The sequence below is a fragment of the Perca flavescens genome, chromosome 7 (assembly GCF_004354835.1).
Source record: "Perca flavescens isolate YP-PL-M2 chromosome 7, PFLA_1.0, whole genome shotgun sequence".
Taxonomy (NCBI): Eukaryota; Metazoa; Chordata; class Actinopteri; order Perciformes; family Percidae; genus Perca; species Perca flavescens.
The window spans coordinates 20,360,237-20,386,943 of record NC_041337.1 but is presented as its reverse complement, the minus strand read 5'-3'; the positions used below and the strand labels follow the sequence as shown (position 1 = coordinate 20,386,943).

General features: G+C 40.4%; 2 protein-coding genes across 5 annotated transcripts in view; both read left to right on the top strand.

Annotated features, from left to right (window-relative positions):
• The first annotated feature begins 1,577 nt into the window (after positions 1–1,577).
• atf7a (activating transcription factor 7a) lies at positions 1,578–18,784 on the top strand. 2 transcript variants are annotated; one of them, XM_028583312.1, is made up of 12 exons: positions 1,578–1,641; positions 6,773–6,844; positions 9,944–10,040; positions 10,269–10,381; positions 10,714–10,878; positions 10,973–11,121; positions 11,633–11,726; positions 11,838–11,957; positions 14,294–14,443; positions 14,733–14,921; positions 15,401–15,506; positions 15,725–18,784. In XM_028583312.1, the coding sequence occupies exons 2-12, from the start codon at positions 6,797–6,799 to the stop codon at positions 15,955–15,957; spliced, it is 1,464 nt and encodes a 487-aa protein (XP_028439113.1). In that variant the 5' UTR covers positions 1,578–1,641; positions 6,773–6,796; the 3' UTR covers positions 15,958–18,784. The 2 variants fall into 2 exon arrangements, with proteins under 2 accessions (XP_028439113.1, XP_028439112.1); XM_028583311.1 differs by having other exon boundaries at positions 1,610–1,641; positions 6,710–6,844.
• A 2,369-nt stretch (positions 18,785–21,153) lies between these two features.
• Positions 21,154–26,707, top strand: part of dip2ba (disco-interacting protein 2 homolog Ba) — a 44,786-nt gene continuing 39,232 nt past the window's right edge. For 2 of the 3 annotated variants that reach the window (XM_028582516.1, XM_028582517.1), the window contains exon 1: positions 21,154–21,418. In XM_028582516.1, coding sequence (XP_028438317.1) covers positions 21,334–21,418 — 85 coding nt within the window. In that variant the 5' untranslated portion in view covers positions 21,154–21,333. Of the gene's footprint in view, positions 21,419–25,535; positions 25,580–26,707 lie in introns of those variants that run through there. The other variant, XM_028582518.1, reaches the window with a different exon arrangement.

The following is a 26,707-nucleotide window of genomic DNA, read 5'->3' as shown; positions in this document are numbered from 1 at the left end:
TCAGTTCTCAAATCATCCACTGGAGGTCTCTCTAGCCTTGTCTCTGAATTCCTCATCTCCTAAACATCCCTGAATGGTGGCCGGGTTAGTTCAGTGGGTAGAGCAAGCACACATATACTGAGAGGCTTATGCCTCGACGCAGAGGTCCAGGGTTTGAGTCCAACCTGTGACAATTTCCTGCATGTCTTCCCCCTTTCTCACCCAGCTGTCCTATCGATTAAAGGTGGAAAAGCCCCCCAAAATGATCTTAATAAATAAATAACAGCCCTGAATGAGATGTTTAGTGTGATTTTTATATTGGAGAAAAATTGTGATGTTACGTAACAATATGTTGTGGATTACATCAGGTGCCTCGTCTTTAATACTTCATGCAATTTCAAACAAGAGCTGATTTAGCATAATCTCAAATTAAACCATTGCAGCATATTTTATTTCTATATATTATGTATAATATTTTGGCCTATTGTTTTACACCATACTGCCTTGTACTGCCACAGTCAGGACGTTCACTTCCAATGAGAGAGAATAGGGTGAGAATATCAGGAAGGAAACCACAGCAAGAGGGGAAAAGACCCCCCCTCATTTTAAATGTTCATACAATAGTTTCAACTATATGTGGATTGTGACACATTATGCAACAGTAATTTAAACAGGGATGTTATTTAAAAAAAAAAAACACTTTAGAAAAATGCAGAAAAGTAACTTCATACTAACAATAGTCATCCTCCGTGGACAGTATCACTCCACATACCTGACACTGTGTTGGAAATACCCTTCATATGGATAAGGTAAAAACTCCCCCAATGACAACTCTTAAGAAAAAGTTCAATATCAATATACAGTATCTTAATCACTGACCACATTTTCTCAAAGCACTCAACTGCTTTTTAGGGAGACACATTTCATCAATCACAGGCTAAAATATCACCAACCCATCTAATTAATAGAGATGATGTTGCATTTGGTGATTATCTTGAACAATTTGCTATAATGAGGATACAGTATTCTTTAATAATAAATACATCCACAGTCTCAATCCTAAAAAAAGTGTTACATTATTTAAATGTATAAAAGGGATACCCTTTTATACATCAACAAATGCCATGCTACATTCAGTGAATGGAATATGGCATTTGCTGATTGATGTCATTGAAATGTTTGCATTGCCTCCAAAAAAAGTGATAAAAAAATTAATAAAATGAGCTTCCCGTTTAGTATATTTGTTGTATGTATGTAATTTGTCTGCATGGTTTGTAAATGTTATGAATATTTTCAAAAGTATGTGTGTTCAGAGAGGCAGAACTGGCTATCTGAAGTCACACTAAAATCCGAACTGTTAAATTCCGTGACCTGATTAGTAATTAAACGTCATTATTATGTACTTTGATGGCTGCTATATGGTATACTATTTAGAAAGGGTTACAGGGTATTAAAGGACTAAAGAAACTCGCTAAAATTGTGTCTAAAAACCTCTACTCTCGACATCTGGATTACAGTAGCTATATGGTCTAGCCATGGATATGGCAGTGGCTACGAGAACTGAGGTGAATTCTCGCGATGACTTGACGTCGAAGGGGAGTGTCAAATTCCAAGAGAGAGGAGAGGAGAGGAGAGGGGAGCCAGAGAGCCAGGGGCGCAAGGGTGAGTTTGTAAACACTTTATTACCCTTTAAATTTACCATAGATATGTCGAATACACTAAACTATGACAAAGTAGCGATCTGCGCGCTAGTTTTCAGTGTTTGTTAATGTTAAAACTACACTTCTATTTAATTGCCAAAACTGTGTTGTGTGTGGCAGCCAACGTTACGTTTCATTCGGACCCACTGTCTTGCTTTGCACTCAAGTGTCAGTCCGCTAACCAACTAACTGCTAGCTTTATACAGTGTTTGACTGTCCGTAATGCCTTTAAAATAAACCAGTTCACTTCGAATATAATTAAATTAGTGTTGATGTGTGTTTGTTGTCATCGTTGAAACTGGTAGTAGCGCTGTTATTACACATTTTGAATGTGCGTTCGGCCTGTTGTTAACGCTAGCCATACCAGCTAGCCATTAGTTTTTTGAGGATACAAAAAGTTGATTTCGGGTTTCTAACCAATCAGAATCAGCTAGCTGATGTTATTGACAGGGTCCAAAGCGTCGCATGCGTTAGATACGGTTGATTGACGTGCTTATAGCCAATTGCTGAAAAGAAAAGGCGGTCTTGTTACGGGAAAAGGCAGGGCTAAGTGTGCCCGTACGTCGCCAGACAGTAATGAAAGCAAAAAAGACAAACTTTTCGTCAGTCGGCGTTGTCTGGAAGAAGGAACTGAAGTTTGCAGGATTTTGGGATTGCAGTTTGACATTTACCTATTTTACATGCCTGAATCCCCACGAAAAGATTTGCCTGTCTGTTTTTTGGCGGTAAAAAATGCTGTAATGATAATCTGGGTCTGGACAAGAAGAGCCTCTAAAGAAGTCAAAGTCTCAAGTAATAATGATATCCATAGTATTGCAATTTGAGCTGTTAAACGCCCCAGGATCCGCATCCCCATGCATGTCAACACCTTCATTTGGAATGTAGGTCATGTTTTTGGCAGAGTTGTACCTCATTCCATCACATAGAGTTACATCAGAGAAAACCGTAGCCTGTTTTATCTAACCAAACATCTTGACCCACTCTAGTAATGATTGTTATGCAGCAGAAATGCTTTTTGCTGCAACTTAAACATTATCACATTACACAAAAAATAAAAGTTTAGCATGTATGCTTCTATGTATACATACTGTACAGTATTTGACTGACTATGCTATAGAGCGTTAGTTAGCAAAATTGTTGACAGCACCATAGGCTGTGCAGGCTCTACTTGAAACACAACAACATCAAATGGTCTTTTTCTTTTGAATATGTTGTTATAGAGCCAAAACGCTGTGCTTACAATAGTTGCAGACCACGAATAACCTCGGCATAGTGTTTCTGATTTAATTTTAGAAAACTGCCCTGGGTCCATCCTGCATTGTCTGCTAGCTCGGCATGGATTTAGCTTTTAGGCCTTGTTAGTTATGCAGACATGGATATAGGATTTCATTTGTTCCATTTACCAAATCTCGGGTTCACTTTGCTTGCATAAATACACACACACACCAAGCTACAACCTAGCAATCTCCGGTCTTTAAAGCTCATAGCCCACATTTACACCTGTGGTCCAGTAAATATCTATGGTCCCGTAATTGATCAATCGCTGACTGGCTTTTGCTATTTCACCATTTCACTTTCTCCCTCTCCTTTACTTTTTTCTTTTTTGCGGGGTCTCCCCTACCCTCTGGCAATTCAAGCCTCAGATTCCAGAGTCATGGCTGCAGCGCGAGCTATTAATACAGTTTGTTTAGTCAGTTTCCTAGCAGGCTGCATCAAACACTGGATGGCTGTAGCTGATTATAGCTGGGACTGGTTCCCCTACACCTGCTGAGTCGGAGAAATCCAAGTTAACGGTAGGACTTTGGCAGCAGCTCAATGAGAGGTACAGGAATTAGGGCACTTTGACTGCTTCCATGTCACCTTGGATGAAAGGAGGCGAAAATAGGTGGACTTGATATCCATGCCTGTAATACATATCAGTGATGTGCATCAGGACTAATGTAACTAGCAGACTGATTTATTGTCTCACAGAGTTGAGGTCTGCACGAAGCAGAGCATTTGACTGTGTGCAGTAGAACCTTACATTGTCAAAACAGTTTATTCTCAGTGAGACATATCAGTCAAACTAGTAACTTGACTGCATCATTTAGTTCTGTATTTATGTGAATCTAACAGAGAAGATAGACAGATAGAGCTGCAGTTTTTGAAGATGTCCTTCAAGATACATTGTCTTACCATGAAGTTGAGCAATAGATGCTGAAGAAAAGACCATAACACATCTGTTTAAATCAGGTTAAGGTATTGGTTTGGGCAGCTATGAAAACAAATGGTATTTCCCCCTGTCATCTGAAATCTATGGTGGACTTCCCACAAAACCAAGTCCCACTTTTCATGTTGGTGCCAGCCAGCCAAGTTAATGTCTAGCATGTCTTTAGTAAGATGTAAACTCGGAAATCTGTTCCCATTCCTCACGCCAGATGTGTACATTTCCCCACACAGTCCACACCCTCAGTATAACGAGCTAGATGGAGTATCTCGTTTGCAGACACATCTCTGCCCAAATAGACTCAGTGTATTGTAAGCACTTTGTGAGGGCCCTGGCACCGACCTGTTGCCTTTCTCCAGAGCATGGGAGGTCTGCAAGAAATCAGACTGCCCTGCTTTTTCCGCCCTTTGATCTGCACCGAGAGGGACAGGGCTTTTGCTTGCAAACACGATGCAGACCCCTTTCCTCCATAAAGACATGGAGCTGAGAGACACAACGGTTAGGCCTGTTACAGGCCCGGCATCATGGGAGAGCGTCGTATTCCAGCGCAAGGCTTCAGTAATCATGTGTTGGCTCAGGGGCAGCTGTCCTCAGCAGAGGGAGAAATGGAGGGAGGAAGGGGGAAAATATACTGACTTCAACACTGGGAAAACTTTCAGACATTTATTCCTCGCCAACATAATGAATAATCTGTCCCACTCAATAATGTTAGGCTACATGCTCAATCAATGTAGTACAACAGAGGTTAATGTGGTCAGTAACTCTCAGTTATATTACAATACTAAACATGTTTAACTTTCCGGTCTGCGGAATAGCTGTAGTCAAAACAACACAGAATTACAGCGGCTGTCATATCATTAAAGTACAAGTTTAGGAGGGGGATCATCTTGAAGGTGTAGTATTAAATACGTTTGAACATCCACCCCTACACATTACCGTGTTTTAGCGAAACCTTATTGACTATTGCAGTAGTCAGTGGCTTTTGTTTATTGAAAGGTTTGTACTTGTATACATAGCAAGGGCCTTGATGCATGTTGGTAGTTGCTGTACTTTCAGTGGGACAGCGTTGTGTAATAGCTGCCAGGCGTCACGTTGGGCCAGTGAGAGTGCTGAAACATTAATGTCCCTTGGTCATCGCCATCCTCTCCCCTCCAATTCCCTGATTTATATTCAATAACCAAGTTATTTCTCTAAACTTCACAGTTTGTGTTCACATGGGGTGTTGTTCAGCTGTGCAGAACAGTACAGGGTGGTTTAGTTTGGTTTGGTTTAGTGGAGTTGGGTGTGTGTGTGTATGTGTGTGTGTGTGTGTGTGTGTGTGTGTGTGTGTGTGTGTGTGTGTGTGTGTGGGGGGGGGGGGGGGGGGGTGTTACTCTCCTCTGTGGAGACAGCTGATGGAAGCAGTGAGCCTCCCACAGCTTTAGTTTTTGTCACTTCAGCTTCAGGCACAACAGGAGGAGAAACCAAACATAAGCATGTGCATATTTAACTCTTGACAATAGCATTACTGAGGAAGAGAGGGATGTAGACAGTATTTAGTTTGTAGATCTGCGGAAAAGTGCATTCAAATGTCCAGCAATGCTGCTAACCTTATGTGCCTCTGTTTTTCAAGTGTTAACAGACATTTAATCTGTGTTAATAACCCCCCAATAATATTACAGAATAAGGCTGGAAAATTAAGTTCATTTATGGAATTGCTGACATGATAAATATTTTATCTACTGAAAGTAACTCTCACTGCAGTTTTTAATGAATAAATTGTGTGAATTCTAAATGAGAATAGCTACAACAACCAGTCACATCTCGGCAGAAATTCAACCGACCAGTTAGCTCAAAGTTTAGAAACTGAAACTGGACATAATGTAATCAATCAGAAGTGAGCCAACATGAAAAGGGAATGTAGTCTAGGAGATGTATTTGGACATCATTGTTTTAGAGTTAAATGTGACAATGTATTGTGGTGTACATTTTAGATCATACTGCTCAGCCCTATTATAGCACCAGTGTTAGCATGCACTATTACTTTAATTAATATAAAATATTTATTTTAATTCATTTTCATAGTAATTCATCTAGGCGACCAGCTAGCAAAGGTAGATGTCTGAGATCCATCAATATAATATTTATATAATGATGTTACTCTATGTATTATTTGATGTTACGATATAATAACAATAGTTTAAAGGTTGTCTTTCCCTGGACTGAACATGAATGCCTACCTATTAATCATTTATAATTCTTTTCTCAGAGACTGTCACCCACCACTAGTTTACATTATTGTATGAAAACACTTACAGTCATACTATGTATGTAAGTTGGATTTAACCAGGACAACAAGTACAAGTGAGGTACAGCGTCAGATGAGTGTTAATGTGCCAATTTCAAGATATTTGTGCTGTGGATTCACATGAGAGTTTGCTGGAAGTCAATGGAGATGAATGAAACGGAGATTTTGCGCAGAGAGAAACGGCTAAATCAGAGAGAGATTGAATGAGGGGCACAAGAGGGTACAAGGTTGGGAGGTGCTAGAGAGGTGAGGAGAGGGAGTGGTAATGGGAGAAGGAGGGATTGGAAGTGAGGGAAAATGAGACAGAAGGAGAGGGAGATGCCTTTGTGTAAACGTTAGCTGTCGTGCTCTCATGTAAGCGGCTCCTCATTTGCCAACCAGAAACCCCCCTGTGTGAAGGAAGTATCACCAGGGAAACTTCGTCTCGCTGCCTCTGTGCATGTTTTTCTCCTTGCCAGGGTTATTTTTAAATAGCATTCGGCTTCCTGCTCAGACTAAAGACTACAAGCCACAGCATCCCTGTTTTGTTGTTTTCAGGATTTGCCACTTCACAAATCAAGAAAAGCCGCAGCAATGTTCTCCTCTTCTCCTCTCACGCAGTTACATTGCAAGCTCTTTGCAAAAATGGGGGACGACCGACCTTTTGTGTGCAGTGCTCCTGGCTGTGGACAGGTAAGTCTTCTCAGTCCTCGCCCTGGGTTTCAGGTGTGTGCATGTGTGTGGTGGGGTATTTTTTTCCCTTGTATTAGTACTCTCCAGCAGTTGACTGTAACTACTTATGATCAAATGCATTTTACTTCTAAAAGAAAAGCAAGCAAAAGAGAAAATATATTTTACTTGAAAAGACACTTGATTTCAAACTGTATATACAATGACAAAACTTGAAAACCCCGAAAAGACTTCTGGTCTGCCATCGCACTTTGTTCTTATTGCCAGAATAAGCTAACTGGCTGCGATTTATGCAACACGCTTAATAAACATCACACAGATAGCATTCTAGCTAACATGCTGTCTTATGAGACAATGCTGTCTCCTTCAGCAATGACTCACTGGAAGCTCCAGTGAGTAATCAGAGCACATTTATTGTTTCAACCTGTCACTGTTGACTTCTAGCGCCTTCAGACACAGGTTTGAGCCACGGCAGTGACTCAGCTGAGTGCCAATAGTGCTCTCACGTGCCAGTAACGCGGTGCAGTGTCGGGGCTTGGCCTGATATCACAGCAAATGAAAATTAGTGTGTTCTAGGACTCATGGTTATTCAACACAGGAAACATCATGTCTGATGTTGTGCTGAATTAGCTGTCTGATCCTGTGTTCATTTGGGTGTGATATCCTAAGAGCTAGTGATGAATTATCTCTCCTGGGGTCTGGAGGAAGAAACATTTGAGATTCACAAACCATGTTCCATTATCTGATCAGAAGCGTTCTGTTGTACATGGGATTTGCGGTTTGAACAACAGGCCTGTAAGGCAGTTAAACATGCGTGCGTTGGATAAATAAATGATGATTTGTTTGGTTATTCTCATCTCAGAACATTATGGACACCTAGGGACCCCTTCCCTGAACATTTAAACTTTCCTTTGACATGTTTCTGGGATGTAAATACTCTGCATATTTCATTTGTAGATATCATTATTAATTTAGTTGGCAGTTAAAACAACAGAATCACATTGAAGCTTTTCAAGGCAGAGTGACGTTGACAGTGCGGGTCTGTAGCTGTGGCATTAATTTCAATTTCATGGTGAACATTTTTTGGCCTTTATTTTTACAGGACATTTTTTATATTACATTTTACATTTTACAAGACATGAAAGGGGAGAGAGGGGGGGAATGACATGCAGCAAAGGGCCGCAGGTCAGGGTTGAACCCGGGCCCACTGTGTCAAGCTCTACCAAATGAGCTATCCGGGTGCCCGTCTGTTTTGGTCTTTGTCAAATCCTGAGGGAAATATCTGGCTCTGTAGCTGTTAAATGCTCCACTATGTTCAAAGTCATTGCAAACTTTGTGTGTCTGCAGTTTGGAGCTGGCCAGGTGGCGCACAGTGGATTTTGTGCTGAATAAAAGCTGCATACTGCAGCTGGAATCAGGGTTGACGAGAGCAGTGGGACTGAACCAACGAGTGACCCATTTCAAATTACACACATTAATTTTTTGATCCATGGGTAATGTAAAAATATTGATTAGTGCAGCTTTAAATATTGTCTAGACACAAGCAGCCAAACAAGAAATGGAGGAAATTTGGGATTTTTATTTTATTTATTTATTTTTGTACTTTTTATTGATCCCCAATGGGGAAATTACAATTTCCACTCTGTTTGTTACACACACACTTGCTATATGATCAAAAACAATTGAATAGGCGTTTGATTGAAAACTTTTGGTTTCAAAACATATCAAGGTTGATTGAACCTTGATATTATAACTTACATATTATACCAGTTTAAGTACCATTACATACAAATTGTTATGAAGCTTAGACATGCGCTGCATTTATTTTTATCATCTTTGATAATATTTCTTTGTGTACATTTAGACACAGAACATCCTTAATGTTACAAGCGCCTTATGTCCAAATGCCGTTTTACTTCTGCCCTTTACAAGCAACAGTTGTCTACCAGGAAAGTCTGAATCATGCCCATAATAGAACGAGGATGATTGACTCCTGGCTTTGCTCAGGGTTTTCCTTTTACCAAGTTAACAACAACAACAACAACAACAACAACAACACCCCATTATATGATGCCCGGTATGTACTGTGTAGGGGGGGGTTATCCTAGCTGCCAGTATCTCATAGAGGAAGATTAGCTTGAGATAGTTTCCTCTGCAAGTTCCAGCCGCCTTGTTCAGAGGAAAGAGACAAATGAGACATGTAGTTGTATTGGTGATGCTGCCTGGTAGGGCTAAAATAAGCCCCCTGACACTTGACTGTGTTTCCACTTCACTCTCTCACGTCTGAACTCGCAACTGCAACACAGTCCCCAAAATAGGCTGCTGCGAATGGTGAATAGGCTGGTACCAAAGCCAAGATTATTCCTCCTACGTCTCTGACTGATTCACCTCGCCACTTCTCCAAAGAAGAAGTGCCATGTCTCAGCTGTTGGTGCTCTCTACAAAGCTCTGCTTTGCCAGTGCCAGATCTCCTGTAGCTTCCACTCTAGATACCTGATAGGAAATAACAGAGCAAAGGCTAATATAGAGCTTTACTGAGTTTGCAGAATCCACATGTTTTATACACTGACTAGCTTGACAACAACGGGTTCTCTTGTGTAAACTAGTTGCATTTGCAGCTTCTGCTGTGATGTGTTAGCTCATTTGCTTTTGGCCATGCCACAGTATTCATACTTAATCAATTTGACATTTTTTAACCATTGCTCTTGCAATTCATTCATTCATACATTCATTCCCTGCTGTTAAAATCATTTCAGGTCTCATCCATACAAGCCCTTTTCTAGATAACTGTAGTTTGTGTAAAGATATTTGAGCCCATGTCCTGTGGCTATAATGGGCCCATTTAGGGCTTTTAGACATAAGGAATTGTACACCACAGATACAGTGCTCTTTATGGTTTGTCACATCATCGATACAGTATAGGCTGCATGTGTTTGGCTACATCTCCAAGAGATCATCTGTATGTGATTAATGCAATATGATATCTGGGTTAAGGTTCTATAGGCTATTTCCTCAAGTCACCAGAACAAGTTGACAATTACCGGTAAGCTACTTTATATGATGTACTTATCTTTCCTCTTTCTTCTTGTTCATTTGTTCCAGAGATTTACCAATGAGGACCACTTGGCTGTACACAAACACAAGCATGAGATGACACTGAAATTTGGACCAGCCAGGACAGACTCTGTCATCATTGCAGGTAGTGTACTGTTTGCCTTGGAGACAAATGCAAAGCGTACCTCTTCCTCTTTGCACTCAGCTGAAGACTGTTTAGCATACCTCAGTGTCAGCGTGTTCTAACACTACAATCTCAAGAAAAGCAGCTCCAAAGACACATTTATGACATGGGCTTCTATAGTCATTGCTGTGTGAACTACTTGTGAAAATGTTGCTTTGAATAGTTGTCTCTGTTCATTCCCTTTACCAGACCAGACACCTACTCCCACCCGCTTCCTAAAGAACTGCGAGGAGGTTGGTCTGTTCAATGAGCTGGCCAGCTCCTTCGAACAAGATGATGATGACAAGAGAGCAAAAAACTCTGTAAGAAAAGACTCCCACACAATGACAGATTATTTTTTACTTCCTTCTTTTTAATGTAGTCAAAAATGATTGCTTGCAGAAATTCCTGCTTTGTGCACTTTGTGTAATCATCATAATTGAAACTATTGCAACAGCTTGTTACGATGATTTCATTAAAATGGGTCAGTGTGTGTTTAGTGCGCCTAAAATAGTGTTAACTAATGCTGTGGTTGTTTGGTTTGTGTGATAAATACCAGCTTCCCCTTTTAATGTACTGTAGTCTAGTAGTATCTTTGATAAGTCATGTGAACTTACACTCTTTGTCTCTCTTTCGCTGTCTCTGTCCTTCTCAGCTCCCCGCTCCTAACTCTGTGGCTGTGGACATGAGCGTGCAGGCATCATCAGACGTGAAGGTGAAAGAAGAGGCACCTGTAGAGGTCGACTCCTCGCCACCAAGCAGCCCTGAATCTTTCTCTGAAGATTCAGAAAACAGCATCGAGCCTCTGGTTAAAGGGAAGGTAGGACAGAATGGGAGGAGCGGGGTTTGCGTGAGTGTATAGAGAGGAGGGTGGATCCTTAAATGATGTACTTACCTCATCGCTATTCTCCCAGGACACACCACCCAGGAGTTCAGCCCCCACCCCGACTATTGTGCGTCCAGGTTCCCTCCCACTACACTTGGGTTTTGATGCCCTTCAGCCCACCATGCCATCACCCACCTCTGTCATCACACAGACACCACCTTCCAATCGTACTCTGTGGTGAGTAACTTTCAACATCCTGTTAATGAGCTCTGATGACCGCTTTGACCCTGATTTGCCTTAAGTAGCTTTTAAGCTTTAAAAAAATTAAAAAAAACATTTTCCACATACAGTCCACGTTTCCAAGATTCTAGATGTGCTGGTTCCAACACTATGTTGAACCTACTGTATATGATGCTTATGAGTAAACCTTTCAAACTCAAGATGCCATCATGGTTTTTTTTGTGGCTGCACAAATTTAAATATGTTAGTTGTTTTGTGCAACGTTAATACATTTCCCTGTCATTAACCTGACACATGTATCTTTTGGAAATTTGATATACACCTCTGGGTTTGAGCAGTCTTTTTTATGCACAACTTGGATGAGTAGTGATGGATGTAAGTGTGGATTATTTGGTGGGGTTGAAGTGGAATTTTTTTTCCTTGATGGTAATAGTTGTTATGTTTACAGAAACGTTGTTGTATAAATATAAAATTGTAATTTATACAAAATTACTTCCTGTCTGTCTAGTTCACCAACCAGCCACTACCCCATGATGATGCTTCCCTCTGGTCAGGCAGTGCCTGTGCTCCCTGGTCCAGTACATATGCCCTCTGTCATCAATGTAAGCCAGACCACCAGTCTTAACATGTTGTATTTCATTTTTATAGCTAAGAGAAGTTAGTTGAAGTTGTTGTTAATACATGTATATTTGTGCATCTTATCTGGTCTCCAGCTGGCCCGACCCATGTGCATGGTACCCAACATTCCTGGGATCCCCGGGCCTCCTCTGGGAGGCAGCAGCAGCGGCTCTAACTCCCCCTCTGGCTACAGCATCCACTCAGAGGCCAAGATGGTCAGCACTAGATTAGCTCTCTATTTTTATCTCTTTATCTGTTCTTTTTGTCTCCATCTTCACCCTCCAGCCTTCCTCTGCACTGGCTTAGTTTGTTCATCATATGACTTTTTACTGCAGCTACTTGTTTATTTAACCCTTACAACACAACAACACAATTGTTCCTGATTCTATGATACTGCAAAGTACACACAGAGCTCTATGTAAGGATTCCACATTCCAACTGTATTTCAGATGAGACTGAGTTAGTGTGGTCATTGGTTACAGTATTACAACATGCACAAAGTATTCACTGAGTAGTTTTGTTGGTGTGAAGAATGTTTTGTGGGCACAGTCAGACACATGGACATGGACTCACTCAGTCACTACTCCCTATATAGGCAAGGCAAGGCAAGGCAATTGTATTTGTATAGCACAGTTAAGCAGCAATGCACACAAGACATAAAGACACAGTCAAAAAATCATACAAATTGGTAACAGATAAAAAACAGTTAATATGGAAGAAAGAAAAAAAATGAAGAAAAGGCAGTGTTAAAAAGAAAGGTCTTCAGCCTTGATTTAAAAGAGCTGAGATTAGGTGCCAACCTACAGTTTAGCGGTAGTTTGTTCCAGATGTACGGACCATAGAAGCTGAACGCAGCTTCCCCCTTTTTTGTTCCGACTCTGGGGATGGCAAGCAGACCTGTCCCTGATGATCTCAAAGATCTCAGCGGCTCATAGTGTAGTAGCAGATTCGAAAGGTAAATTGGTCCTAAACCGTTTAGTGACTTACATTACAAACTAACATGAGTATTTTGAAATCCATTCTTTGGTGCACAGGAAGCCAGTGTAAGAACTTCAGAACTGGAGTGATGTGATCTATTTTCTTGGTGTTGGTAAGGACTCGTGCAGCAGTGTTCTGAATCAGCAGCAGCTGTTTAATAGACTTTTTAGGAATACCTGTAAAGACACCATTGCAGTAGTCAAGTCTACTGAAGATAAAAGCATGGATAAGTTTTTCCAAATCCTGTTGGTACATAAGTCCTTATAATAATCAGTTTACTCTAGTAAGCAGTAAATTGAGATTTCGTACACTTACTTATCACTGACAAGTTTCACATAAAAGTACGTTTTGCATCTGTAAAATGTGGCGCATTGCATCGTGGGATTGTTTACAGAAAATAGTATACATGCCATTGATGCAACTTATTTTTTTCCATTGTGGAATTTTGGAGGGCACTATTCAATTCAAACAACTTTACTTATCCCAAAAATATAATTATTATTATTATTATATTTAAGTGTATACATTTGCTAGGGGTGTGCAAAAAAATCGATTAACATTCGAATCGCGATTCAAGGTCTACCGATTCAAAATCGATAGAATTTCAAAAATCAATTATTTTTTCATTTTTTTAATTGTATCATATTGGAAAAGTAATTACATTTACATACTGTGAATCGTTTTTTTTAATCGAGAATCGTTTTTGAATCAAATCTTGAGCCTGAAAATCGAATCGTGACATTTTCTGAATCGTGCACTCCTAACATTTACACACTCAGACCCTCAAATAAAATAATGGACAGTAAATACAGTGCACTATGCAGTATGCAGGGAGTGATTTCGGACAGCCATGTGTTACTACCAAATCATTATTGTCAAAGGGCTGCCTTGACCAGTTGGATGCCTTCACTGCCACAAGTACAAAAGGGTTGAGAACAGGATTACACATGAATTTGCTGCTGAAAATGGATGGAACTGTGTGACGCTGTCAGGTCAGCATGGGCTCAGATGTCTGCAGAATTAGAGTACTTTTTAACTTTCTTGAGGAAAAGCGCGCTACAACCTGCTGCTTATTTAAATATGTTATAAAAACATCAGAGATCTAGCGTAACACAGATGTATTGCATGTAAAATGTGTAACTGAGCAGCAGCACAAAAATGTGTCACTAGAGATAAATCAGCTTTCATCCCAAAGTGTATCTGGTGCACAGGTGTGATCAAGAACTTACTTTAGGCTGTATTGAAGATTAGTAACTAAGCTTTAGGCCAAGTTATTTTTCCTGATTTTGTAAATGAGTTGATGGGTTAACATGGAGTCAACTTAGTATACAGTCTATGTAGATTGGGATTGCTATGATGGTGCGGTGTATGCAAATGATGACATAAAATACAAAAAAGTAGTGCTATTGAATCTGACCTGCTGTGTTTCTGCTTTCTTTGCCTTTTCTTTGCCATTGATAAAGCCTTTTTCTTTTATACTTACATACTATACCCTTTATACTGTTGGTTTGGGCTTTGTATTCCAATTCCTGTGCTTGTTATTGATGTTGGCCATATCATTGTTCCCCTGTAGCGTCTGAAGGCTGCACTGTCCCAGCAGAGCCCGTCAGGATACAGCATGGGGGCCATGTCCATGGGCGGCAGCCCCATGATACCTCAGAGGGCAGAGCAGAGCCAGCTGCTTGTCCAACATCCAGATGCTCCATCACCTGCACAACCTCAGGTACACTGTGTTGTCTATAGTCAAGGACCTGACAGTAACATGATTTTCAGGTCCAAGATAAATGTCAAAATCTAATAAATGTCCAAAAGTAACTGAGATAAACCTTGCATGATGTATAGCTTATCACTAGAAACTTGGGCTGTACGTCTTGTGGTGAGATGACTCTAATGTGCTCTGACTAAAATAATGAAGCTATGACTCAAACTTCCCTTTTTTTCTTGTATTTCTTCCGCCCGACCTCCCCTGTCTCTCTGTTTCCTTCTTACCCTTTACCCTGTTCTCCCTCTAGGTATCTCCAGCACAGCCTACAGGTGGGCGTCGGCGGCGGACAGCAGAAGATGACCCAGATGAGCGAAGGCAGCGCTTCCTTGAGAGGAATCGGGCCGCTGCATCGCGCTGCAGACAGAAACGCAAACTGTGGGTCAGCTCCCTAGAGAAGAAGGCTGAGGAGCTCTGCAACCTGAACGTCTCACTGTCTGTGAGTGGGCCTGGAGTGGGTGGATGGGGGAGGGATGAAATGATGAAATGTGGCTTGTGGGAGGCCTGTGTTAGTGCGTGCATGGTCGCACTCACTGTGCACAGGGCAGGCTTTCAACACGTCGTGGTAGTTTGTGAGGTGTTTTCCATCAGTTTATAGGTCATTTTTCAAATGGTTAAAGTTACAGGACTTGAAACCGTGGGACTCATTGCAACTTGTTTCATATCTTTATTGTGTTATTTTGTGGTTTTAGGTTGGTTTTTCACACTGCATGACCACTTCTCCACTGCCAGCTGTACTGTAGTGGAAACCAGACTGCTTACCCCTTAACAGCATTTCTTAGCTGAAAAACGTGCAAAGTTTCTCTGTTTTGAATAATATGACCCAGTGTTAGTGATCATTTTCCGTTTTATTTATTTATTTGGGGTACTCTATGTGAATTCTGAAAAGTGTAAGTCCTTATTTTTTTGATCCCTCAGAATGAAGTGTCTCTGTTGCGGAACGAGGTGGCTCATTTAAAGCAGCTGCTGCTGGCCCACAAGGACTGTCCTGTGACCACCCTACAGAAGAAGACTGCCTACTTAGGTGAACCTTTTTAAAATGATGCCATGCTACTCACCTAGTATCGTCAAGTTATCCGGGACATAATATTTAATTCTTAAATGGTGCAACTGCTAAACAACAAAGTTGTCTGTAGCTTTTCAATAAAGCTGGTAGGGATTGTCTTAAAGCTTAAAAGTGAAATGCTTTTATGCCAATTTAAGTATACATCTGTAATTGTGTCCTCTTTTTCTTATGTGTAGCTGCAGAAGAGAGCATGAAAGACACCTCACAGCCTTCAGGTTCCCCTGCCCCAGTGATCCAGCACAGCTCTTTGGCGCACAGCCCCTCTGCAGGGCACAACGGCCTGAGCTCAAGGGCAGCAGCTGAGGCCATGGCTATGTCTGTGCTGGCAGGAATGGGCCAGCATCAGAGGGCTGAGAGTGGATCATCTCACATTATCATGGCTGCACAGTCTCAATCTGCTGCCAGATGATGAGCGATACCACCCCGGCCCAGACTTGGCTCACATTCGACACCCAGGGGTAAAAAGGAGCAGCGGACCGCCCCTCCCAACTTTCCTCAATCTAGAAGTGCAAATTTCCCATCTTCCCCCTTCACTGTGCTCCTCTGCTCTCTCTGACCCTCCTGTGGAGCCATCATGCTGTGGCCTGGAGCTCAGCAGCAGCCTTCTGGGAATGGACTGAGACTTTTGAGAGAGCTTCCTGTTCACTTTGCCATAGACTACAGGGGCTGGACTCCAACCTCCCATCATCGTTCCCCCTCTGTGCTTCCCTACTCATCTCTCCACCCACCCTCAGTCAAAATGACTCTTCACTGGACTGTAGGACTGCATCACTCTGAGTGTACTGCCGTAATAAACAGTTTGCACAAATGTGTGCATAAACATTCTCGATCAAATCACATACCAAACAACACACAGGGCTTTACACTGTTTTCAGCAGGGAATAGTGCCTTGTGCTCCACAACTTTTTTTGCCATGCACACACCCACTCATGCCGTCACAGCATACATCCCTATACATCCTTAGCTCCAAAGATGCAGTAGTTGTCTAGACGTCAGGGACTCAGATCTCAAATACTCACTCAAACCTTTTGTAAATGGTTCCACCTCAAGGCGATCTCATCATGGACCCAAAAACCTTACCTCAATTACTCCCATTTATGATAAAATTAATAAACTGTGTGTGTGATAAGCTCTGTGCGTATATATTTATATACATCAGAACATAGCAGTTTGCCTTCTCCTGATCTGATACGTTAATAGCTGGATTGTTAGCATGTGACTTTTTCTGTTAGGGTGTTATGTTCTTGATACAGCTATGTGCAGCTATACTTTTAAAAATGAATTGGCACATCCTCCCAGATTAGTCCACAGAACCAAAATACGTTGGATCGACAGTGTATTACCTTAAAAGTAGTTTGTTTGAGCAATTTTGTTTTGACCTGAAGGGAATTCAGCCTCTCCCCTCCTCCTCCTCACTTTCCTTTAAACAGTTTTGCTGTTTGTTGGTTTGTAATTGGATGCTTTTTCTATTTTATATGAAACTATTCTAGTGACTGTGTTTCTCTGTGTGGGCCCTGGACTCACTGTAACTGCTATTTCACACTTCTCAGGATGGTTGCACATCCTTGCTGCTCGTTGGAAGTGCGATGAACCCCTTGGTCTCTCTGCTCTTTACCAAACCTAAACTAAGCCATAATGACCACAAATCAGATATCTGAATCTCCAAAGACCACCTTGTACTTGTTCTGGGGCAGTTCTGTTATTTTGTGACTCAGAGATCACAGTGACACAATCTACAGTATATCACTGCTTGTTACTTGCACTTACACTCAGTCTCACACACAGTGTCTGATCATTTTTGCCTTAAGATCACATTGGTGCCTCTGATATCCCCCAAAAAACACAGTTTTGCTCATTTGAAAAACAATGGAGCCTTAGAATAATATATTTGACATGATTTGTTTATTTCATCAAATGAAAAACAACCAATGAGGAACAAACGATTTACTTGTTGAAGATTCTTCAAAGCCTTTAAAATGAAATGGTTAATTTAACCATTGGTCTCTTCTCAGTGACATACAATGATCCAATACTTGTCTGTCATCTGGTGGAGAGACACAGCAAAGATATCTTTACTGGTAAATAATAATAATAATACATTTGAGGGTGGAAAAACTTTCTGAATGGCTCCAGTTCTTTAGAAATCCTACCAAGATATTACCAAGATAGATATTACCAAGACTATTTTACCAATTTTATGTATTTTTACATAACAACACCTAAACAAGCGGTTTGCTTTTCTTGTTTTCTTCCTGTATATGTTTCTCCGTTCACTTGTCTGATATGATCATATATTTGCAAGATGTTATATTTCAAAAATAAGATATCTGTCCATTACCACAAGGGCATGTTTTATGCACTAAAATAATGCAAGTTTATTGTTGCTTTGTATTTCTGTTCATTTAAAGTTTTGCAGTTCTCTTGGTCTTTTTCAGAGATATCGGATCCTTTAAAAAAAAAAAAAATCATATTTTCTCCTATCTGTACTGTATACCTAAATGGGAATTTGCTCAGCAACTTTAAAACCTTTCACCTTTGACTGAACCTCTTGTCCTTCAGTTCCAATGGCGACCCCGGCATTTTGTTGTACTTTGGAGCTGGCGCTATATTTGGCAGTCCCTTATAGACGATTGTTCATATGAAACGAAAAGTCAAACTATATTTAGCTTTCATGTATTTCATGTCATTGGCACCTTTTTGTCATTTCTTGTTTTCTGTTGTGTGCTATTTTCAGCGCTAAACAACCTTTGTCATATCACTTTTTGATTGTACTGATGAATATAGAAACTAATTTCTTTAACACAGATTTATTTTTAGCTTTGGTTTCTTTACAGAAAAATGTCATGATTCCTTTTTCAAAAAGTGAATTTATCCCCTTTGTTACGGTATATCTTTAAAGATGAATTTGGTCATGTCTTTTGACTGTCCTTTTAACTTATTTTTTTAATTGGTCAACTAACAATTGTCATTACAGTCTTTGGCATATTATTATTACCTAGAATTGTTGTGAGCAATTTAATGAAAAATGCAACAATAAAAGTTGCACATAGTATATTAATACTAACTCACAGTGGCTCACACTCCCATTGTTGGACTGATGATTTCAAAAATTGTCTTTGTATTGTACATATCTGTACTATATGAATATATTTACTTTTCCATGCATGTCCAAGTGGAATACTATGAACACTTACAGTGCTGCAGTTTTAATTAAAGTAACTACATCTTAATGAACATTTATAAAGTTTGGTTTGTTTGTTGTCAGTTTAGATTCACGATGACAAAAAGTTGTTTTATGTAAATTTGCTGTAATCTTACATAACTGGAGTTAGTCAGTTTTTGGTAAAATGTGGTATGAAAGGCAGTGTATTTGAATATGAGAGAATATACTGTATGTAAGGACATTGTACTGCCTGCTTTGTTCATAGCTGTCTGTACCCAGTGTTCCCTCCCTCTTCAGTCATTGACTGACATGATTGTGTTGTTACTAATGACTGTGTGGAGAAGAGCAAAAATAACTCATTATAAGTACTATGGTTTCTGTACTTGAATATTTGTTTCATGTACTTTTAAAGTACATTCTATAATTCTTCAACTTTCTTTGAAGCATGGCCGTAGCTACTATTGAGGACTCTGAGGTCACGTTCTCCATATTTTCTGGGGACTTTGGGGCATGTAGCAGCCTGAGGTTATATTCTGCAATTAAAAATGTAAACATCGTGAGTATCATATAGACTGATTTTAGTTTTGTTTAACCCTCAAATGTTTAAACTGGACTACTTTTGGACCAAAACCGAAATAGATAAATCACTCAGTATCTAGGATTTTATTCCCGGTAGTGTGGAGGAAGGCTTTGAAACAGCATTTTGACCTTGTTGGGAAATAACATTTCCAGAAGATATAATCAAGCATTTAACTTTAAAATATATTACATTTTCCTGGAAGGTGTGGTGTGTATTTAGAAGCTAGACTCGTGACCTTAGTATTTTTGAAGTCCTTGCTATGGCCCTGCTTTTAACTTGATGTTTTGTCAAGTACTTTTGGAACGGCACAGAAGTAACACAGTAGCCTACAATTATGCTTTTATGTCAAGTTTGCTTCGAAGCGTGTTGTCCTCATAAGGAAATGTCCATGTTTCTTATGAGGAAAACATGATTGCAACTTTTTGTAAGCAGCCCTTAATTGCAGAGGGAGTGTTTGGAAGGGTATATTTATTTTTATAATGGTTACAATCATGATGCCACATTGGCCTTTTGAAGTTTTCTTACATGAATTTAGGTACAATTTAAAATCAAGTGATATATCTCAGGTAGAACCAGGGTTGGATTAACCTGCTCTCAGGCAATCAACAAACCCCCGATTATTTCAACACTGTTGCTTTTAAGTGTCCACAAGTTAGTGTGTCCATAACAGTCTACTAGAGCTGAAACGATTAGTCATTAATTGATCTGTCGATAGACGACCAACTACTTTTTAAGCAGAAGTGCCAAACATGGTGTCAAACTGGTTCCAGCTTCAACACAATAACTAAAAAGAAAATGGTAATTTGAAGACATCATCTTGATCATTGTGGACTTGTAATGGGCATTCTTCAATATTTTAACTTTTATAGTTTAAACAGTTAATCAAGGAAATAATTGTCATTAATCGATAATGAAATAATCGTTAGTTACAGCTCTACAGTTTATACATGCCGGTAACATTATATTGTATTTTGCCAAAAGCCCCTAAAACCAACCAGTAGGCTCACTCCGATGCTGGCATTAGTGCCCCAGTCAATTTCTTTTTATGATCACTTGTGCAAACTCAAATGTCCAATTAATCCAGTTTCCTCACAGTAAACCTGGGACCTTTTGGGTCCCCTGGGCAGTTGCCTGCTCTGCCCTGTTCCTAATCCAGGTTTAAGTAGGATATTCTGGTACTTTTTCCACCATGGCTAGCCGCAGTGTTAAGGCTTTAGGTGTATAAGTGAAAAAATCCCTTCACACAACTTTTAGTTTAGTATTTGTCTCACAACTATTCCAATGCTCTTATGTACAACCCAAATATCAAACCAGTGTCAAGCATATATAACTTAAACAATTACCTCACGTTCATCCTACCAACCGTTTCTCATCCCTGTATCTCTTAAAAATATTTTTTTTTCTTGAATTGATTTATATTTGGACTTTGCTTAAGCTCAATACCCAAACCATTCCACACATTGAAATACATATATATTTATATATACATTAACAATTTTTAAACGTTTATCTTAAATTATATCTCCGCTCTCTGTCTGAGAAAATTGTTACGTTAAACATAATATTTATTTTTAACTTTTTATGTTGATTCTACTGAGATTCCCTGAGAGGCCCAGGATCCACTGAAAGTCTATAGGTCTATATTATATTATTATATGAGAGTGAGAATGACATGATGTTACAGTACACAGTCTATTAACGTAAACGGTGTGCGTGTGTGTGTGCGTGCGTGTGTGTGCGTGTGTGTGTGTGTGTGTTTCTGCTAGTGAGACGCCAGGGGGAGCAACAGTTTCGGTGTGTTTTTCTGTGATGCAGTGAATTAACAAACACGCGAGGTAAAGGCAGTCACGTGACCGCTCGTTGCCGTTGGTGAGTTTTTCCCATTATGGCGGAGGGGCCAGCCGTGCGGATGGACTGTCTCTCCCACTCTGATGCTTGTTTTGTGTCTTGAGGGAGGGCGTTTTATTTCTATTTTTTTACATTTGCCCACAACGGCCTGGTTCCTTTTCAACTAGACTGCACTTGTGTTTATCGGCGAAGTCATGGCAGACCGCAGCGTGGATTTGTCCGCCCTGCCAAAAGAGGTTAGAGACCAATTGTCGGAGTTGGATCTCGAGCTGTCTGAAGGTAAAGGATGGGAGGGGGCTGATGGGCTGATGGGAGGGGGGGGGGATGCTATAGCTGTTTTCCAAGCTAGCTATGTGTCTCAGCTGTCTGGGCTAACCAGCATCGACTGTTTCCCTCTCTTTATTCTACTTTCTGTTAATAATACATTCATACAGTGAATGAGAGCTTACGCCAGGCACTGAAGCTAGCTTATTTTGTGCTAATACAGGATGTGGGCACCCGAGCTAGCAGTGCATGACAAGCAGAAGAAGAGAAAGGCTTCCAACCATTTCCTCGTGTCTGCTTTATCTCAAATTATATAGTGGTTCGTGTAAAGCAAAACGTCGATTTCAAGATGTTTTCTGTACCAAATTTCCTTACCTGTAAAATTGAATGTCAAAACCATAGTTGGCTATCAGGGCTTGACCCTTCTCCTGTCATCTTAGTTAAACTTCTTCATATGGTGAGAATTTGCTTCGTCTGTGACCACATGGCTTCCAGTTTCACATTGTAACTACCCTTGTGCTGTGGTTTCAGCTGAAAAATGTTGTATTGCAGTAGAAACTGTGAGTCGCTGTGATTAGTGTTGAGATGTAACGATAAGGCCCACAGTTCTCACCTGCTCTGGTGTCATATGATGATACATGCTTTTATGAATGACTGGCAGTGATTAAGAAAACGCAGTGTATGACCTTAGTGATCAACAAGATGTGTACAGAGCCTTAGAAACCTATGCTAACCTGCTATTACTGGGAATTATAGGTTTACCTATGTGCGCTACTCATCATGGGTTTCACTATCCTCAATCTTGTGGTCAAGTTGTGCGAGATCTGTGTCAGGTGTACGCAGTTTTTGTTCTGCTCTTGTGGATGTAGGTTGGTGATGGATGTGTCTATTTATTGTAGTAAGCAAATATCTCAACCATTCATTCATCCACAGCATAGTGCAAATCAACCCCTTCCCCCAGAGCAGCTGTTAGCCCCTTTCCTGCTCTACACCCATTGACACACACTGTCACATCCCAATGACAGTATCCCCCTTCTCCTGCCTCTTGATGGCACCTGGGCTACATTCTTCCAGCTGAGGTGACCGAATCCAGTCGTCCAGCACAGAGACCGCTCAGTGTCTACTTATCCATGCTGATTGACGTTTGGTTATTTTAGGGGTGTTATATGGTTTCTGAAAATGTTAACTGGTATTTGATTTCCATTTTTGCGAGACTCCTAATACAAATACAGGTCAACCATTTTATTAATGCCTGTAATAAGACCTTAAAAAGGAACATGGTACTAATAAAAGACCATGACAATGTTTTTGTTTGTGCATATGACAGTTATATTACATGTCATACCCCAATCAAAAAATTACAAATGCATATTTACAAGCGTATTACTGTTAGTTATAAGAATAGTGGAGTAGGACCATTGATGCCTTTTTACAGCTCATACCAGCCAATATTGAAAGTAAGCTATATTAGTCCATCTTTAGGTATTTTAAGAGCTGACTGACCTCCAAGGTTAATGTGTTATTCAGATGTGGAGCAGTAAGTAGTGTGTTGGCCTGACATGTTAAATAGTTATATTATTAGTGGTTTGGGATGTTTGAGCCCATTAAGTACAAAGGGTTTATACTTTCAGGCTGACAATTTACCACAGATACTCCATAGGCACTTTTAAAAAGTTGCTGACATGACACGTGTGTGTGTGTGTGTGTGTGTGTGTGTGTGTGTGTGTGTGTGTGTGTGTGTGTGTGTGTGTGTGTGTGTGTGTGTGTGTGTGTGTGTGTGTGTGTGTGTGTGTGCGTGCGCGTATGTGTGTGCGCCAAATAGCCCCTTAATGACTGGATGCATGTGGCATGTCATCACCTTCTAGGCTATTTTTCGTAAGTCCATAACAAGCCCTCCTCTGAGTGGAAATGCCTGTTCCCGCGTTGCTCGGATAAGAACACAGGCCTGCCAAATGGCCTCTTAAAAAACAATCCAGTTCTGCTAGCCCCCTGTGACCATGGGGACACAATGAGGACCATTCAGCTGGTCTGAGCTGCCGTGGCCAGGAGCTCTGTTGCCATTTAGGCCATTCAGCTGAACCCAGCCTTTGTGTGCATGTTGGAATGAGCTGCCTCTGTAGAAAGAGTAGGGAGGGGCTGGTGACTGGTCATACTTAAGAAGATGACGTGTAGTGTGTACTCCTGAAGGGAGTGGTTCACCCCTCTCACCATGCCATCTCTCAGCTGAGCCAGGGGTCAAAGGTCATATCTGGTTCTTCCCTGGAAACAGCCTACCTGTTTGACATCCCCCACCATCTGTCAGGCATGTACAGAAGTCTAATGTTGCTGACACAAGCAAAATTCCACACAGATTAGTTTTTCGTCTGTGGGTTAGTAGCTGGTGGTCCAGCCCAAGACGCCATTTTGAAATTATAATACAACTTGACTGATTGGCATTTCCTCCCAGTCTTAGTTTTTAAACTCTGGAACACTGTCTCGGGTGCACATGCTTGTGCCAGTGTATATGTGGTGATACAGTCTTACTCTTTGTTTGCATCATTCTGTGATATCAGTATGTGCACAGAGAGTACATATTATTGTCAGTTGCTTCTTTTCTAGGCCAATCATCCAGCCAGCTAGCATTCAGAAGCAGGCTTGGCTCAGTTTTGTATTAAGAGAGAGGGCCCTTCGCAGAGGATTACAACTCTGATATGGACCCAGTCTGTATCAGCCATCCATCTTCCTGACCCTTGCCACCATTGACAGTGTGTAAGCCAAAGCCTGATGGATCCTTGGGGAAGACTCTCCTCCCAACCAGGGAGGAAGGCTGTGAAAACATATCTCTTCTCTCTCTGTGTTGTATGGATGTGATACGCAGCAAACTGTTGTTTTTGTAAATAGTCAGCCAAAGTGCTTATTTTGAGACACATTACAGACGTGTGATAGACTTACTCAAACTCATGTGGTGCAGAACTGTTGTATACGGTGGAGGTCTGTGCTGGCATGAAAAGAGGAATAAGGGCCTCTCCCACCGATTGTAAAATTGAAATCTCTTTTGACTTTTGCTAGCCTGATACAACATGCTTTAACACATGTTAGAGCACTTGTCGAGGGGGAAATATGTTAAAAGTTGACATTGTTATTATCTATTTAATAATAATAAGTTAACAATAATTTGTCTTTTTGAAGACTGTGTGTGTGTGTGTGTGTGTGTGTGTGTATATATATATATATATATATATATATATATATATATATATATATTTTATTTATTAGGTTGGGCGGTAATACGGTATACCGCAGGGTCTCAGGTATCAGTTTCAATACCGTCATTAAAAAAAATGCAATGCACTTATATAGGAGACAAGGATTAAATATTAAATATAATTTATGTAATTATGTGTGGTTGTCATCACGTGTCGTGTTTTTTTTGTAAGTTGTTGTTATGTCATTATTGTTTCAGTATTAGTGTTTGATATTCAGTTTCTGAACGGTGCACAAGCCAACAGTTTGGTGTTTGTTTGTTTGTTCTTATGCATTTAGACGTATTAACAACTGTTAACCATTATACTTTCTCATTAGTGTTTTGTAACAATATTATTATAAAGATGGATGATAAACAATACAATTTAAAATGTATTGCCCAGTCCTACTTGCAAGACATCTTTTTAAACCTTCCATTATCATTTCTCACCACATTTCAATGAGCTTTGGACAGTCTAAAGAGTTTACATATCAAGTTATATTTCTGTTTAGATATGTGGGTAGTACAGTATATGTATCTGTTAGCGCCCAAAATGCTTAGGTCCAAGCAGATGGTTGGTACCCTTGGCAAAGGTCTATCTGTGCGTGTGTGTGCGTGTGCGCATATGTGTCATAATACTGTTATACTGTGAATAGTTAATGATGGCTCCAGTCCCGTTTCCTCCTCCAGACCTGTTGTAGGTTGAATTATTCACGTGCTCTCATTAATTATCAGGACACTATCATAGAGTGGTGTGGGTGGTTTGTGAGCGTGACTTCTTTACACTCCCCAGGTAGAAGTTGATGCATAGAAAAAAACAACACCAACCTGCCTCCTTTTGAATCAGTGCCAGGCGATGTATTGACATCCCACTCATCAACCCTCCAGACCTGCACATCTCTTTCTACAGTAGAAGCTGTTCACTTGTTGAACAAGCTCACATGTGATGTCAGGTAGGGCTAGAGCTGGGCAATATATCGATATTATATCAATATCGTGATAGGAGACTAGATATCGTCTTAGATTTTGGTTATCGTAATATGGCATAAGTGTTGTCTTTTCCTGGTTTTAAAGGCTGCATTACAGTAAAGTTACGTCATTTCCTCAATTTACCAGACTGTTCTAGCTGTTCTATTATTTGCCTTTACCCACTTAGTCATTATATCCACATTATTATTATTTATCAAAAATCTCATTGTGTAAATATTTTGTGAAAGCACCAATAGTCAACACTACAATATCGTTGCGGTATCGATATCCAGGTATTTGGTCAAATATATCGTGATATTTGATTTTCTCCATATCGCCCAGCCCTAAATAGGGCTGGGCAGAATGGCACAAATTGGCACAATTTTCTTTTTTTTTTAGTATTTTAGTATTTTCTGGGCTGTTTTTGCCTTTTATTGGATAGGTACTGTCTGACCTTCCTGTGGATGTAGGCAAATTTATAGGGAATTTCCCTACAGTCTATGAATAAAAATTTACATTACAGTAAACTTTATCATTCATCCATTGATGTGATATTGTAGCCTACTTGTGTATCTCACAGTTTGCAGAAATACAACAGTCGAGGCAGGCCTGTTTCCAGCTTGTTCTGTGAGTCACTGCACTTAGGTGTGTCCTCTTCACAGGGGCACACCAATCTACCACAAAGTGAGAGAACCTGTTTTAGCCTCCTTTCTCACCGGGCTGTTTACTGAGTTTGATGCAAACAGTGACTCATCATAAGTGGAGAATGAATGGGGATTATGTGATATCAGACCCTTTCTCCCTGTCTATACAACACCCACCTTCATTCACCGCTTGACCAACCTGTAATTTCAACTGGGCTCACGGCAATGGTGAAGCACCTCTCTGATGTTGAATTGCACAATCACTCTGTTCTTTTGTTGCCTGCAGTCATTTAGTCAGGGGCCCAGGCTGGTGACACACCAGACAATGTGGTCTGATTCACACTCTGATTTATACCTCACAGGCTAAATGATGAACGCATTGATGGCAAAACAGAAATCAAGTCTTGTTGTGTCTTGGTGTTGTCAGACTGTGGGAGCTGATGCAGAGCCCCTCCAATGTATCGCCAG

What these genes read in the sequence shown, in the direction of transcription:
- atf7a (XM_028583311.1), top strand. Translation starts at nt 6,746, where the DNA reads ATGTTCTCCTCTTCTCCTCTCACGCAGTTACATTGCAAGCTCTTTGCA. An exon ending in ACCTGAACGTCTCACTGTCT is followed by an intron (nt 14,922 to 15,400) that starts GTGAGTGGGCCT and finishes TTGATCCCTCAG; the next exon opens with AATGAAGTGTCTCTGTTGCG. An exon ending in GAAGAAGACTGCCTACTTAG is followed by an intron (nt 15,507 to 15,724) that starts GTGAACCTTTTT and finishes TCTTATGTGTAG; the next exon opens with CTGCAGAAGAGAGCATGAAA.